This window comes from Falco peregrinus, chromosome 1 (assembly GCF_023634155.1).
Source record: "Falco peregrinus isolate bFalPer1 chromosome 1, bFalPer1.pri, whole genome shotgun sequence".
NCBI lineage: Eukaryota > Metazoa > Chordata > Aves > Falconiformes > Falconidae > Falco > Falco peregrinus.
This window is the reverse complement of record NC_073721.1, coordinates 49,610,782-49,625,667: the sequence shown is the minus strand read 5'-3', so window position 1 is coordinate 49,625,667 and position 14,886 is coordinate 49,610,782. Positions and strand designations below refer to the sequence as shown.

General features: G+C 46.8%; 1 protein-coding gene across 1 annotated transcript in view; it reads left to right on the top strand.

Moving 5' to 3' along the window:
* CFAP77 (cilia and flagella associated protein 77) overlaps positions 1–14,886 on the top strand; it is a 61,749-nt gene that overhangs the window by 38,144 nt on the left and 8,719 nt on the right. Inside the window, exons 4-5 of the mRNA XM_027778042.2 lie at positions 12,195–12,297; positions 13,894–13,989. Coding sequence (XP_027633843.2) covers positions 12,195–12,297; positions 13,894–13,989 — 199 coding nt within the window. The remainder of the gene's footprint in view (positions 1–12,194; positions 12,298–13,893; positions 13,990–14,886) is intronic.

Genomic DNA, 14,886 nt, shown 5'->3' with positions numbered 1-14,886 from the left:
TCTTGGGCTCCTTCCCAAGGGTTGGAGGGAAGCTGGTACCTGCTGCTCCCTCTGCAACCCCTCTAGAAGGTCGTAAGCCCACCCATTCATCCCTTGCAACACAGCAGGATGTTTAAGGCTTCACACCAAGTTAGGGCTTTTGCATTGCAGTGCCTTCCAAAAGGTTTTTACAAAGCATCCAGTGTGTACGTGAGCCCTGCTTGAGGTCCAAATAGGTACAGCATTTAGAAGTGACACATTTAAAGTTCCCCTCACATACCAGCTCCCAGCTGCCTGCTGTGCCGCTTTCTCATGGGGAATTGTGCAACAGGGAGTCTGCAGCGGAGAACGCTGGCACCTTAGACTGAATTCTAGGTCCTTCCACAGCTTGTCCTCCACAGAAGCACTAGGGAAGCTGGAAAGTACGGTGGTCTGGAAAAGCCTGTGCGAGTCCAGCCCAAACAAGTGCTCAAAGCCTCTGAAAGGGGCTCCGAAGCAGCCCTGCTGCTGCTGGAGCACAGAGGGTTTTCTTGCTCTGTGCATGTCTGGACCAGACATTAGGTTTCATTTTAAGAGCTGGATAATAATCACTACCAGAAAAATAACAGCTACAAATTCTAGAGAAAAGACATGATGAACGGCACCGTGTATTTTACATGATAGTAAATGGGCTTTGCATATGCAAATTGAATGGATTTTAAAATGGTATTTAATGACAATTTTCGTAGCAGACATTAACATTAATTGCATCAAAATGAAAATGTAGCATTAGCTTGCTGTTAGCCGCAAATGCCCCAGCTATAAAGCTTTATCTTTATCAGTATCAGCCCTCACCGATGTGACAGGGCTGCTCTGCAAATTGCAGGCAAAAGGGCTTTTATGTTGCAAAAGTATCCCCCAATGTAGACAAAAATCAACATCAATTTTGCTTTATTTCTTCATAAACGGAGGTTAAATGGCTGCCTGTAAGAAGTCTAGGCACGTTTCAAAAGTTTTAAGGAAAATCTGCAGACCCCGCAACAGCAGAAATAGTGGGAAAGAGCTTTTAATTTAAAGTTATTATTGTACAACTTCCCTGCTCCTTAATAGCTACCTTTTACGCAGACTGATTGTATTTATCCCTTTACTTTAAAAGCACGTTATAGACAAAATCAAATTACTGGGATTACCAAGAAGTTGTTTACAGCCATTTCAGTAAAAGTGGGAATTTAACACACTTTTCCATGACTGGGAAGTTAAAGATATCGGCTTTGGTGAGCACTCTCCAGCCCAAGCCTGTCCCTAGTCACAGCTGACCAGGTACAAGACCTGCCCTGTTAAAAATTACTTGGTTGTCAATGGATTTAAGTTGCTTCTGCTTTCGGACTCTAAGCCCCATACGACCACATTCTTTGCGCTGCTGACTGGGAGGGCGCTCACAACTGAGATACGTGCTTGGCTGGGGGCAGAAGGAAACTGTGGCATGCAGTCTTTTTCCATGACTCCAAGCACTTGCTCGCATTTAAGAAATGTTCATTTTTAATAAACATCTCAGGTGCAGGAAGCTTTGCAACAAGAGCAGAGCCTACACGACATTCCCTACCCGAAGGCACAGACAGAATCGTCTAGAAGGCCAGAAAGCAAAGGTGTCCCATCACGCTGGTAGAGACTGCAGCCACCCTGCCTGATCATGGTGACGCTCTGGGACAATCCCCAGAATGCCAATGCAAACCCTCCCAGGCTGCACCCACAGCCCTGTTGCAGCTCTTCTGCACAGCTGGAGTTGCAGCTGGTGCTAGCACGCCGCCTCAGGGCTGGGCTGCCTCCCTGGGAACAGAAGCACAGGGGTTAGAAGGCCCAAACAACTCAGCAGCTGTCACAGGACTGCGTTTGTGGGCTCACAGCTGCCAGTGTGTAAGGTGCAGGGGGCTTCTCAAGCCCTAGCAGCACATCTCCAGCCCTTTCTCAGGCCTTGGGCTGTGCTGCTAAAGGCTTCTCTTTCCCAAAGACACCAAGGTCAGGAGTTTTCCCCAGGCTCACAAGTACAAGCTCTCCTGGATCATCCCAAACAGAAACAAACACAAATGCTGTGGTTGCTATTAGTGCCTTATTAATCATGCCCTGGCCCTGCTGCTCCCTCTAGCATGGCAAATCGCTTATACCTCTGCTTTCCGTTCATGGTGGACGTGTGCTGCATGGAGCATTTCACAAGGCAGCGCCAGGCACTGGAGTGAGCTTTCTGAAGCTTGGAGGCCTCTTTCCTTTCCTGGGATATATACCTTCAAAGGTCACCCATACCCCTCTATTAATTCCCCATGGGCATCTTCCAGGAGAGAGAAGCAGCTCTGCTTTTTTGCTGATTCCCCCCGTTCTCTCCCTCCCTTTTCCCAGAGAAATGTTTGCTACGAATCATGTGGCCAGCTTTGTTGTGAGAGTCATAAAAAGGACATTTTTCATCTCTCCTTTTTCCTGCTCTCGCTCCCTTCTCTCTCTCAGTATCAGACAGAGATTTATTCCCTCCCTGATGCCTGTGGCATTCAGAGCTGGGAGGGGTCAGGGGAGGCACTGATGGGACGATAATAGATAATACAGTGGTTCCCCAGGGTCTTGTCCAGCTCCATAGCTGATCCATCAGCAGGCAGCGCTCGTGCCAAGGTCAGCAGTAACGAGGATGTGGTAGGGTCCCAGCCTCCCCTGTGGGGCATCCTCCAGTCAGGCTCCCCTGATTCACGCTCCGGCTTCTGATCTCTACAAGAGCTGCCTTGTGCAAGCCACAATTTGCAAGAAAGCACGTGTCCACCAAACGCAGGCGCTGGGGTAACGACCACATTACCTTGCATGCATGCTCAGCTTCACCTGCCCCAGCCCTCATCCCCACCACAAACAGGTCTACAGGCTTTCTTCCAAGGAAAATGCCCGTTGTTGGCCATACCTCCCCTCCAGGAGCTAAGACCATCTCCATCCACATGCTTTGTGCACGAGACGTGTGCAGATTAAGGGTTGCTGTCCTCCTGGACTGAAGTCCTAGGTCCTTTCATTTAAAATAACCCCACCACGCTGTGCTACTAGCAGGTGTATTCAACCCCCCTACTCTTTGCATAATGACCTTGTTTTACAGGAGGGAGGATGCAGGGAACTGAGTAGGCTGGATTTTGATGATACTGGAAATCCAAAAACAGAGGGTTTGTGAAGACCTCCAAGATCTTCACTGAAGTCGATACAACTTGTTATTCAAGGTGCATTTGGAAACCCCAGTAAATGTCTAGACCTGCATTTATCCTCCTAATCACCTTGTCTGATCGAAGTTCACTGTGCACTGAAGTTAGCAGGCATTAAATGGTCATGTTTGGAACCAGAAGCAAGCACAAAGATATGGATGCTCTCTACAGCTAGATTTTAGCTTAAGTTGCTTTGCACAAGGTCACACAAGGAGTTTGAAGTTAGAACACACCAGCACACAGCTGGTATCCCAAGCACCAGCTTTCTCCCCAGGAGCTAACAGTGCAGAGTGCATCCTCAGCATGAACACACTGGCCAGTATTTCCAGGGCTGCTTTTAGAGAAAAGCTTTCATTTTTGTCTTGGTCACACAAGTTTCCTAATTCTGCATACTATGTCCCAGAACATATTCCTGGACACAAGGGCTGCACAGACATGCCATTCTCTGCCATTCTATACCTGTACCTCCTTCAAACCCTGCATGGCCATAACCCTGCCTCCGATGTGCTGCCATCCACTTGGCAGTTGGCCTGTAGGTTGGGCTGACCTTGGGTGTGCTGGCAGGATTTCCCTGGCACTCTGTCATCCCCATGTCTCCTGCCGGGTCCCCCCCTACCGTCTGCCTTCAATTCAACCATCCCTTTCCTGAATTTTACATCCCATTTTCCTTCTAACTTCATCTCCTCCTGCCATTCCACCTCCCATTCTCTAAAACTGGTCTTAATCCTTTGGCAGCTGCTTTCGTCATGTTCCTGCAGCAAATTCACCTCTCTAAAGCATTTGGTCATGGCAATCTCTCTTCAAGCGGTTAAAAATTGGCCAAGGGCATCAGATATTCAGTACCTCCTCTTTTCTTTGTATCATTTGCAGCTGTCCTAAGGCTCTGTTGACAATTGTCTCACCAGCCTTTAGCAGCTCAGCTGTCACCTTGGCTATCTCTGCAGCTTCCTGGCTTAACGGATTGCTCTGCCCTTCTCTTTCACCTTCCCCAAGAAGGGAGTTTTCGGTGCTCATGCTTCTGCTTTGCAAGTGGTCTTTCCACCCAAAGTGGCCGTGATGTTTGCCCACAGTCAGAACAACGTTTAGAAAGCTGCCCAAGAGATGCTGAGATTTCCAGCATCCCTGGCACACAGAGTACAACAATAGGCTTATTTTTGAGACAAAAATAAAGAACATTTCAGACCATTAATACATGGCCCTAGAGGGGAAAAGAAAAAAAGCTCATCTAGCTACAGACCAGCTGCAAAGATATATCAAAGAAACAGTACTGAAGAACAGAGGGTGTTCATGGGAAGAACCCACCAGGAAAAGCTGGACATACAAGAAAGATGGATATTACAGCAAGGCCATATCTGATCCATGATCACTGGAAGCCAGAAAAACACAGAGTGTGTGAAGCCAGAAAAATCCAAAAGATTGGGGCAAACAACAGTTTTAGAAAAAAATCCGAGCAGTGACAAAACAAATTGTAAAAATGTAACAGTGACTGGAATCACTGTCAGGCTGAAAGCACCAGAAAAATGCAACCAAGTTAAAAAATACAGGACTCCCATCAGCTTGGATAATTGCATGTCCTATCCAGTTCCACAGCGAAAGGCACTTTGCATCTCTGCCACCATTCTCACATTGCTAAGATAAGAATTTCTATTTCAAGAATAATTTTCTTCTATTGGAGACGTTCCAGGCTGGGTATGTGCTTGCATCGCTGTGTGTACGTTGGCTACTGCAGAGCTCCCAGCCGCATCCAGCTGGGCAGAAAGACCTGTTATCCCCTTCAAAAAAAAAAAAAAATCCTGAATGCACCATGAAGACACTGGTTCTCCTTCAGTGTAGTTATTTACCGCAGTTGTTAACAGTTTCTGACTACTTCAGGCTCCTGGCTTAAGGGAAAATAAACAGCCAAGTCATGGCTTGGCATAAGGTTCAGGTCCTGCATATCAGCCACAGAGCTGGGAAAAAAAAAAAAAAAAGATCTAAAGAACAGAGATTTAGATCCCTTATTATTAATTGCATTACACTGAATAGGGAAGTAATTTACTCTCCCACACAGACTGGCTGTTGTCCATGGGTTTATCTCCATTGATTGCAGCTGGCTGAAAAATTTCTTCCAAAACTTTTAGCATCTAAAACTACTTCTCGCCACAAGTGGAATTTTTCCCTTGCAAACTTCTGCTCTTGCAGTCTGTGCAATGAAAACCTGGGTCAGGGGGAAATAACCACAGAATCCTTTTTGTGAAAGCAAAGCTTTTCAGCCCTCATTGGCGTCTTTTCCTTTCAAACAAAGTAATGTTCCCACCCAGCCAGGGAGATTCAAGCATGGAATGGAGGTCAAGGGGAAGACCTTGCTCTTTGATTTGTTTTGCTCAGTGTTGGGGGAGATTTCTTGGCTTTTTTTTCTCCCCCCTTTTTTTTTTTTTTTTAATACTCCTCAGGATGTTTTGCATTTGCTGCCGGCTGCAGACTGAGCACTGTTCACTCTCAGCCATGGACTGAGACCTCCAGGCAGAATAACTCATCCCCATAAGTCACGTCCCACCTGAGTTGCTCAGAGGGTAACAGCAGATTTCCAATCAGGATACAAATGTGTTGAAGACAAATCTAAATAATCTTCAATTAAGTTAGCCGAAGGGTACCTCCAACTCAAAAATCGATGCTAATGTACAAATTCCAGCTTGCAAAGCCAGTTATTTAACAGGTAAGAGCTGGCTTAGTATCTTCACTCCAAGACATGTGTTTCCACGTGCGCATTTAGGACCACTACACGTATACATTTCACTCCTGGCCTGGGAGGGAATAGTAAAGCAAATTGGTGCTCTTGTAACCATGTGTACTCCTAAGTACAGCTATGAGCATCTGATAAATCTTTTAAAGTGCATGTTTACAATGGATTTTATTCTTTTTACTGTTCTATACATACGAGCCCTCTGAGCAAAATAACAGATCCTCTGACACTTAGAAGAAGCCACTGCCTCATTGGATGCCCACAGTGAAATAATTTATATTGTTATTTCCTCATCCAAATTATAAGGATTGTAAAGAAGCTTCAGAAATTCAGAGTAATCAGGGCTTTGACGGCACGGATCCTGCAGCTGCCACACAGGTGAAAGACCCACTATTTCAACTGAGAGTTTTGCCAGCCCAAAGACTGCAAAAAAAATTGGTCCCTGAGTGTTTTCTACCAATTTTTCTCTTGTTATTTTCTTCAGTGGTTAATGGAAAGTGAGGACAAGTGGAGATCATTTAAAAATGATCTTTCAGGCCTCTCCATGGGTTTATTGCCAGGACCTATTTAGAGGACCATAAAGCTGTAAGGGGCCTATAACTTTATTGTATAGTCCACAAGCTTCTTAGGAAAACGAAGAGCCTTTATATTCATGCCCTGCTTGTTTTTCCATCTCTCCCTCTCCTTACAAACACACCCACACGCGTGTGCAGGGACTGCCGGAGCCGCTAATTGAATTCACTCTTGTGAAAGTGTTAACAAATTGTAAGTGACCTCTTATACAAATTTCAAAGTCAAGAATTCACCACTAACTGCACATCCCTCCTCTGCCATTCACTGTTATGCAAAACCCACAAACAATTAAAAGAAATAACGAAGAGCCCAGCGGCCCTCTTTCCTAATTAGCTGCAGGAGGCAATGCTTGGGAGTGTGGCTAAGTGCTTCAATTACCTCGGCCCTCCTCGCTGCCCTTGTTAGAAGAGACAGGTCCACCAGCCAAAGGGGAACAATTAAGGCGAGGCAGAGCCAGGCAGTTTGCAGGGGGATGCCGGGGCCGTGCTGGCTCTCACACAAGGGCCAGAGCTGTAATCATACCCCAGGTTCCTGCTGGGCTACACAGAGACAAATTAATGGTAGATAGATTGCTAGCTCCAGCCCATCAGTAACCAGGGAGGAAGGGAGGCAATATAGCAGTACAAGGGAACCGTAATTAGAATTTTCCTGTGCTATCAGCCCTCTTCCAGGGCAGGGGTACCTGAGCGCTAATGCCTTACTGCTGCCTGCATTGGTGGTACCCCAAGGCCCCAAGAAGATACAGACTTCAGCTTGTCCTTTATTTGCTGAAGATAATCTGTGCTAGCTGCACCAAGGTGCCCCGTGCTCCAGAGATGCTAGAGACCAAACTGGTCCCCAGTAAGAAAACAACCTGAGCTGGTGGGAACTGGTTCAGCTGACCCAGCCACACGCCAGGGGAAGATCTCTACATGAACAGTATCACCACAGGACAAATCGTCCCCATCACAAAGTACTCAAGAAAGGAATACAGTGGTGGTACCCCCTGTGGCTGCCTCCCCTGGACTGCAGACCCCAAGGACAGACCCTGGCTGTGCAGCAAAAGCACAGCACCTTAGATGGAAGGACACCAGCAAAGACTAAAACCCCCTTGAAACCTCATTAACCTTTCAAGAAAGGGTTAAGGTTTCAGGATAGGCAGTGGTGTTGCCACACAGTTTTACTATCACAACTGTAAAAAAACCTCAATTATGTGATTTATCTGTTGCATAAGCACCCATGCAGGGCCAGATCCTGCTGCCACTAAGCTGCCATTGAAATCAGAGCAGTGCTCTCAGCGCAGCCCAAACAGCTGCGCGGCTGCCAGAGTGTCGATGCCTGTGCATATGTCCTCTGCTCCCTTGCTCCGCTCCCTGCCACATGTCCTCTGCTCCGTGGCTCCGCTCCCTGCCAGAGCTGTCCTAACCAGCAGCGGGAAGAGTGCTGCAGGAGCTGTCTGCATGAGTTGGAGAGCTACCTGGAAAATCCAAGGGCTGAAGTTGGCGCTAAGATATTTACAAGTCCCTACGCTTTTGAATTATACAAGAAAAAGGCAATCACAAGTCAAGTTTTTACCCTTTTACAACACAACTTAGCAATCAGATTGATTGTACCTTTTAAGCTGGTATAAATCCCCTTCCTGAGCAAAGTCCTTTGTATCCACTCTCGCCAAGTAGCTTTTTTTCTGTTGATATATAAACCTTTGAAAATAAGTTTGAGGGGAGACTGACAACCTTGAAACCTCAAGAGCAGCATGGCATTGACGGGTGCCGCTCCCTGAGCTGAGTATTACAGATAGATTTTAATTTCATTTTAACAAAATAGCTGTCTCCAGTGGAAGAAGCATCAAGAGCTAAATGAGGACCCGTCTTGAGCTGAATCACGTTGAACAGACCTCGGCACTGTCATTGATTTTCTGGGAAGAAAAAAAATGCCTCTGGCTACTAAACCAAATTAGTAGTCACTGATGACCAATTATTTTGCCCCACTGTGAACGGAGAGGCGTACTAAAATTCCAGTTTGTCAGACCCAAGGCTCTCTTCTCAAACACCTTTCAACAAGCGTGTACCAAAAACCCCTCAGATGGTTCTGACGTCTTCCTGTTTTCGGCAACTTCTCTTTCTCCAAAGTTTTAATGAGCTGCTGCTCTGAGGATGGCCTGCCAGAAAGTGAGCCCTTCCCAGCTTGGTGGAACACTATTTGGCATGGCACAAATCACAGCTGTCAGAATTTATACACACATACACAAAAAAGTGTCAGCCTAATGTTTGCAAATTATAATTACCATTTCTCTTGCATGTCCCTGGTGCCTTCATTTCAGATAAATCCCAGCTCTGAGGTATCAGCTGCAAAGCACTGAAGGCTCATACTGAGTAGAATAGATTTAACTAGTTTGTAGCTCATTTAAGGCCTACACTGTTTTATTTTAATGTTGTTAATACTTTATTATACTTTTTAACATTGTTTTCACAGTAAAACAGCCTATTAGGAGGCTGCAGCTTCTTCTCCAGGAGATTTCTGGCAGACTAGCATACCACATTGTATAACCGAGTTAGCAGGCGCTTGTCATTTCAGTTGAAAATAGGTCTGTACCCTGACTCTTGAAAGTAAATTAGTGAGAGAGACTATTAAAGAGATAGGAACTGTTTCAGGGATAATAGTTTTGAAAATGTGCACAGATAAATTGTAAAATATTTAGGAATTGTCAACATTAGAAAGGGTTCCAACTATTTGACTATAAAAGGAAGCAGCTGATTATTTTTTTCCACAATTATAAATAATTTGTTACACCCTATCAGAACTTCTTTCCCTTTCCTTTATGTGGCAGGGTGCTTGTGCCAAAACAAGGAGATCTGAGTTATTCTGGATGAGATAGCTTTTCATCCACAACAAGCCTTTTCAGTGGACACTTCCCCCGCTCTCTCCACAGCATCCACAGATAACAGCAAAATCCTCCCAGTTCAGAGGAGCGGCGTTTGGGCAGGGTGACAAAAGGAAACAGAACACACAAGCCGTTCAACTCCTATCCTTAAGTAGCACTAAGGCAAGAGGACATTTTCCCAAAGGCCAGCTGCAAATGAGAAATACTGTCACACTGCCAAGCGGCACCAACGTCGGAGGCCAAAATTCCCCATCCACTCCAATGAGATCAGTGTTTGACCTACAAAGAAAAAGCCACCTTGCTGCAATTTCTTGGGTAGCCTTAGTAAAGGAAGTCTGTTACCCGATATCTCCTGCTTTTCCCCACTTTCTCAGTATTTCTCTCAAAGGAGGCAGGAAGAGCCAGATGAAGCCTCACGTCCTACAGCCCCACCAGAGCTTACATGTATAACTAAGCACATGAGTCATTCCCACCAATTTCAAAGAGGCAGTTCATGCATGTATCATTCCAGGCATGATTCTATACTTTGCTGGATCAGGACTTAAATGCGATTAATCACACGGCAGGGAAGGAACTCTGAAGAGCATCAACCCAAATGTGTCCTTTCAAGCATTTACTTACAAGCCAGCTGTGGACTTAATCAGTCACCAACTGGCTGGTCCACTGGAGATGGTAAAAGTCACCTCCATAGAAATGTGAAAACACATTCAGCTACCACAAAAATCAATGGTCAAACCCCACACACAAAGGCTCGGTGGTTTTGTGTCTCCCTCCCTGCTATTCCTGCACACCAGGAAAGCACCTGCCTTGGAGAGCAAAGGGCCAGGCCAAGGAAACAAGCCCATGTGCAAGGCTCATCATGTGCTTGTTCAAGGAACACCAAAATCTGCACCATGCAATGAGACTGGAGACCCACCTGGATAATGGGACACTTGACCACAGGTGTGCCACATCTTTTATCCTTTGTAAATATCTTGCCCAGCTCTGATCAGCATGACATGCCAAACTGGAGGAGAATGAGGAGAGAGAAGAGGGGACAAAGGGCAAATGTCGGTGTTGCCTTTGGCGCCGGGTGTCTCCAGATAATGGTCTGGAGCAGCGCAGCTGATTTGTAAGCAAAGCCTTGAAAAGCCCTGCAGCATGTGATCTATGAAAAAGGAGGCCTGCAGAAGGATGTCTCCTCTGATATGAATACCCCCTTGGGATGTGTATTGCTGGATTGCACATCTAGTATCATTAGAAAACACGACCATAGATTAGACTGTTTTGAAGCATGTGGTGTGCAATAATTAAGTAATAAAAGTCACCACAGGGGTGAAGGAACAAGAAACAGAAGAGTTACTATTTGCATACACGCTGCTGGTGCCCTGCGTGATCGTCAAAGATCCTCCAGACTGCTAAAAGCTGGCTGCTACCAATTTTGGACTTGCTCTTGCCAAAAGCCACAAAGCACCGGCTCACTTCGTGGCACATAGGCTCTCTGCAGAAAACAAACTTCTGGTGGAGCTGGCGGCCCAGAAGCAGCCCAGCAGTTAGCCCAAGTCCCCAGTGTCTTGCAGTTGCTCTGGACAGGCAGGGAAAGCACTGCCTTTCTGCTGTGGGAGCTGCAGCTGAAGGCACAGTGGGCTACAGGTGGGAGCAGGGCTAGGGGTAATGGCTCCAGTCATCAGTTGCTGCTGAGATGGGAGAAGTCCCCAGCAAGGTGTGCAAGGACAAGGACCAATAAAACTTGAGGTTGAGGTCCTCCATCACCTTCAGGTGCTTGCTTCTGGGGGAAAGAATAGCAGCGGGACCACAGCAATAACTGATGTGCTGTCCTCAAAGCCAGAACCCTGCTGCTGCCACTGCCAGTTCTGCCTCCCATGGTGGCTGATGAAGTTAAAGTATCCTCACGTGCAAGGAGCAAGGCTCAACGATTTCAGGCTGCAGCTCTGCCCCAAGCTCAGGTTAACGCCAGCTCAGAGGAGCTGAATGGGACACTGATCAAGAGGCAACTGCCTTTTATTTTCACTATTTTTCTAGGACCATGGTCATCCACGGCTCCCCTCTGCTGCTGTCTCCTCCTGGCCGGGGTGCTCCGCAGTACCCTGTTCCAAGGGGCAAACGTGCCCGATCTGTGTAGCTGAGGCACTAGACCAGGGCTCAGCATTTCAGCTCCCCCTTCTGCTGCAGACACCTGACCATCTGCATTGAGTCTGTGTTTAGCTCTACTCAAATTGCTTTGAACAGCTCTTACTCTTCTCGCCCGATCCATCATGACATGTGTTTGTGGGTTTTGGGATACCACAGTAGCGATATTTTGGTAGCAAAAGCAGTTATTTTAGCCAAACCCTTGTCACCCAGTGGTTCTTCCCAGGCAGCTGCCACGGCTGAGCCAGTCTGGAGGTGACCCGGGCAGAGCTGCCCCTCTGAGCTCCAGGGTGGCAATGCAAAAGCCCAGCTCTGCTTCTGGACACTGCCCCGCTCACAGTGCTCTCCTTACCCACGGTATCAGCTGGGAGATGCTCTTCTGGAGCCACAGCAGGGCCTGAGGCTGAGCTGCAGCCTGTGGTGCCACACGTCCTTCCAGCACGCCAGGGCTTGAGCACAGTGAAAGGCTGTGTAAAGATGGAAATTGTGCCCATCCTGGGGAGTGCCCTGGCCCAGTCCTGCTACAGGCTATCACAAGTGTGTGCAGACTGTGGTGCATGAAGTGAAAATGTACGTTTGAGTCTTTCTTGAGGAAGAGAAAGCCTTTGCCAGGGTGAAGGTTTATTCATGTTCTCATCAGTCACACTTTCCAGGAGCAGAAATACCAATCAGCATGGGGAGTTAGAGCTATTAGTCCTGGAGATTATATTGTTGTCTTTTCAATGTTTTCCAGGCCTTCCACTCCCTTTTTTGACCTCCTCCAACACAGATACAAGGAGCTGTGGATGGAGCAGCAGAGAGCCCTGACAGCAGCCCAGCGAGTTCAAGAGAAAAAGGTGATAATACTCCAGCAGCGCTTTCCCTTGCTGTGCACAGCACTGCTACCAGGCATGACTGCCCACTGTCCTGCCCCATGATGGATGGGCTTCTTCCAGCCATGGGGAAGGCTCTCAGCGGGGAAAACATCCTCCCTGACTACCAGAAGGCTGGTGAAGCCTGACAAAGATGAGCTGCTTCCCACCCAAGATAGGCCTGGCTTCGACCAGACCCTGTCCTGTGTGGCGATGCTGTGGGAGCTAACACCAGATAAGCAAATCACAACACGCATACATGAAAGTGCTCTAGAGACAAAAGGGTGTTCAGATTTTTTTTAAAGTATTTTGTATCTGAAGATATACACAGGAGCTGAGCAAGCTCTCCAGGGCAGCAGTGCTTTGACCAAAGGCTTAGGTGCCCGTCCTGCAGACACACCTTTCTAGCCATCATCAAGCGTCTGTCTGCATCAATATGCCTTTAAGTCACAGGCTGCCCAGGTAAAGTCCTGGTATCAATTAAAATGGAGGCTCTGGTTCTTTTTACATCGCCACAATAGTAAAACACCCTGCTGTAACAAAGAATAAGTTTCAAGTTATCTTTGGTATTTATGTCATCCCATGCCAGGAGCTCTGCAGACTGTCCTTTGGACAGCAGCAGCTCTGCTTATGTTACCGGTGACAGTGGACAAAACAAAGAACAGCCAACAAATGTCCAAAGGACCAGCACTAGCCCCCATCCTGGCATGGTGTGGTTGATGCCAGCACCCACAGCAGTTGTTAGAGTGCAACACTGAGCTGTTAAACACACCAATATCGTAATAACATTTAAAAGCAGCCAATGACTGTTTTATTAGTTAATGGCTCAAAGAAGAGTCGAGCTAATATGGTAATGACCAATTTCAATGGGCTTACTGCCATCACAAACTATACTTTATAGTTGAAGTGCAAGAATACGGTGTTCTTAATTAGCAGCTACTTTATGAATACACAAGCCTAGGATGTTGGAAAGTGCATCCCTACCTTATCTATTAATGACTGATGTTTTTAATCACTAACTTCCCTCCATCAAGGTCCCAAAGCCTGCAGCCACCAATTACTGAGTTAAGCAACACAAACCTGCACTCTAGACCACAGAGCAGACAGATTCCCCAGGGTTTCATGCAGTGGCCAAAACATTCACCCGGTACTTGCACGGGCTTGTGCTGGGGCTATCAAGCACTGCAAGCTGCAATTAATCAGGAAAGCAACACATACTAGACAGCCAGGAAACTCCCCCACCATGGTGGGGGTGGTGGAAGTGACTTTCCCAGCTAGAGATGAGCCATTGCTCTAGCTCAGAGCACAGGGCTTCCTGCAGGCAGCGGTCATCTCCCTGGGATGTCGTATAAAGCAGACACCCTGAGAGCTGGCAGCTGCTCATGTTTTTCTCATCAGTGTGTTTTAGATACCATATTAGCTGCACAGACATGAGAAACTACCCAGATCAAGCACTTGTGATCATTAGTCCAAAGTGATTTTGATCATGTTCATCCCAGTGTCGTTACGGTGTATGACACCAACCCGATATATATAGCCGTGCAGCTGTTTCAGCCCCTTCTTGTTTACTTTTGGTTACAGAAAAACAAAGTACGTGAAACTCGCACCACATTTCTGCGAAAACACCCGCTGCCTGCAAAGAAAGAGTCCTTCTGGCACCTGCCCCAATTTGAGAAGGTATGGAGCACTTGACTGAAGTCAGGGACACCTTCAATCCTTGCCCACATGCCCTGATAACACACAATGAAGGCAGACACAAGGCTCCCCAAAATCCAGACCTTAAAATGGTCCCTCATGGGATGTGGTCAAACATCAGCCCCTTCTGGACTTCAGAGTGGGATGCTTTTTGCAGCCATAAGCCCTGGAAGAGAGGCAGCAGTTGCCCAGATAAGGGCTTAATGACTTATTTTCTAACTTTTATGCACTGTCATGAGCTTCATAAGATAAGAAGCACCTTTTTATGTCCCATTGTACTGGGGTGACCTTTGTTCTCTGCTGGTGTTCCTGCAGCTGCCCTACACAAGCAGGTTGGTAGCCTACCATTTGATCAGTTCTCGCCATAACTAATTCAAACCACACCAGATGTTTCAAAAAGCATTTTCACCCCAGGATTAGAACTTTCCAGAAAGTCTGCGCTCCTGATACCGCTCTAAACTATCTGACTGACAATATTCACCCTGAGACTGAGAAAAGGGTCTAGCCAGGTTACAGATGTGCGTGACACTTCCTTTAATTGATCCAAATAAGAGCCAAGGTGAAGATTTCTTGTTAAAGCAATGGGATCTAAACAGCTCCCTGAATTCATCTGCTCATCCTGCTATGCTCTGGGGTACTTGTTTGAATTCTGTTAGCTTTGTTTGTGGTGTAAATTACAGGGAAACTTCAAGTGAAGAGCTAGGGGGCATTTTAGGAAGGAAGGGAAAAGAGCTGGGCAAGCAGAATGGAAAGGAGACACCAGAAAGTCTGAAAGCACTGAAACCCTGCAGGGAGTTTACATGGCCAAAATCATATCTGGCATTGATAGATACCACTGCAAAGAGCCTCTCAGCCCTCCACCCTGGCCCTTGTTCTGAT